The 1,033-nt window shown below is 35.2% G+C and overlaps 1 protein-coding gene across 1 annotated transcript; it reads left to right on the forward strand.

Annotated features, from left to right (window-relative positions):
* Positions 1-48: 48 nt before the first annotated feature.
* JH06_5780 (hypothetical protein) lies at positions 49-788 on the forward strand (the record flags this gene model as incomplete). The annotated part of the gene is made up of 4 exons (XM_014669173.1): positions 49-153; positions 178-499; positions 529-587; positions 615-788. 4 exons carry the CDS (start codon positions 49-51, stop codon positions 786-788), a joined length of 660 nt encoding a protein of 219 aa, XP_014524659.1.
* Between the last annotated feature and the right edge of the window lie 245 nt (positions 789-1,033).

The following is a 1,033-nucleotide window of genomic DNA, read 5'->3' on the forward strand; positions in this document are numbered from 1 at the left end:
AATAGTCTGAGTTCATTGAGTCATTCGTGAGGAATTGAGTGTTAATTGATGACTAGATACACAGTGAATAATCGCAATACCTTGTTGAGTATTCCTTGGTATGTAACTGTACTGACTGTAACTGACAATTCATGTAATGAAGATAACATTAATGTAGTTGATTTGAGTTCATTCAAGTTTCTTCGAAGTGTTGTGATTGGTAATAACTGTTTCCATTATGTGCAGGTGTTCTCGATAGTTGGACTCAATTGGCTTGAATCAGTCAGTATTGGTTATAGAAGTTTTGATAGCAGTACTTTGGTGGATGGAAGTCAGTTCAAGATTGTGAATTGTCCACAATTGAAGAGTTTGAGTATTGGTGGTTGGTCGTTTGGTCGATACAATGGATTTGAATTGTCTCAATTGCCTCAACTGAAATCTGTAGTAGTGAGTCATTATAATAATGGTTATGGGACTTATTATGGTTCTTTTGTTTATACTCGTAATGCAGTATTCAGAGGTATGAATGATGGAAGAGATGGATTGTAGACCTGCCATCATTGGAGACTATTGATCTAGGAAATGATGTCTTCCAGAATGCAGAATATGTAGTATTTGAAAGTATGTGGTAATAGGAATTGAACATATCAGATCTTCCTAAGTTGACAGTGTTACGATTACGGAGTTATTGCTTGGTTGGTTCGACTTCTACAAAGACAACTGATGTAATTCCCTATTACTATAAGAATACTCTTATCATGAGGAGCATGTATGTTAACAGTTCTAATCATCAGATCTACCATCTTTGACAATAAGCATTAGTGCTGATGTGTTTGAGAATATGGGTTTTGTAAGGTTAGAAAGTATCACATTTGGAACTATCAAACAATAGATGTTAGATCACCTCTCCCTTTCAGTATTGAAAATTCTAACCCATTCCAATACACTCACACTCTTGAAGTGAATAGTTGATGATTGTATTGTTGATTCAGATGTAGATGCATCTAGTCTTGCTCAGTTGATATCATCCAGAAGTGTTTATGTGAAAGCAACA

This window comes from Blastocystis sp. subtype 4, assembly GCF_000743755.1.
Source record: "Blastocystis sp. subtype 4 strain WR1 chromosome Unknown seqid_0980, whole genome shotgun sequence".
NCBI lineage: Eukaryota > Bigyra > Opalinata > Blastocystidae > Blastocystis > Blastocystis sp. subtype 4.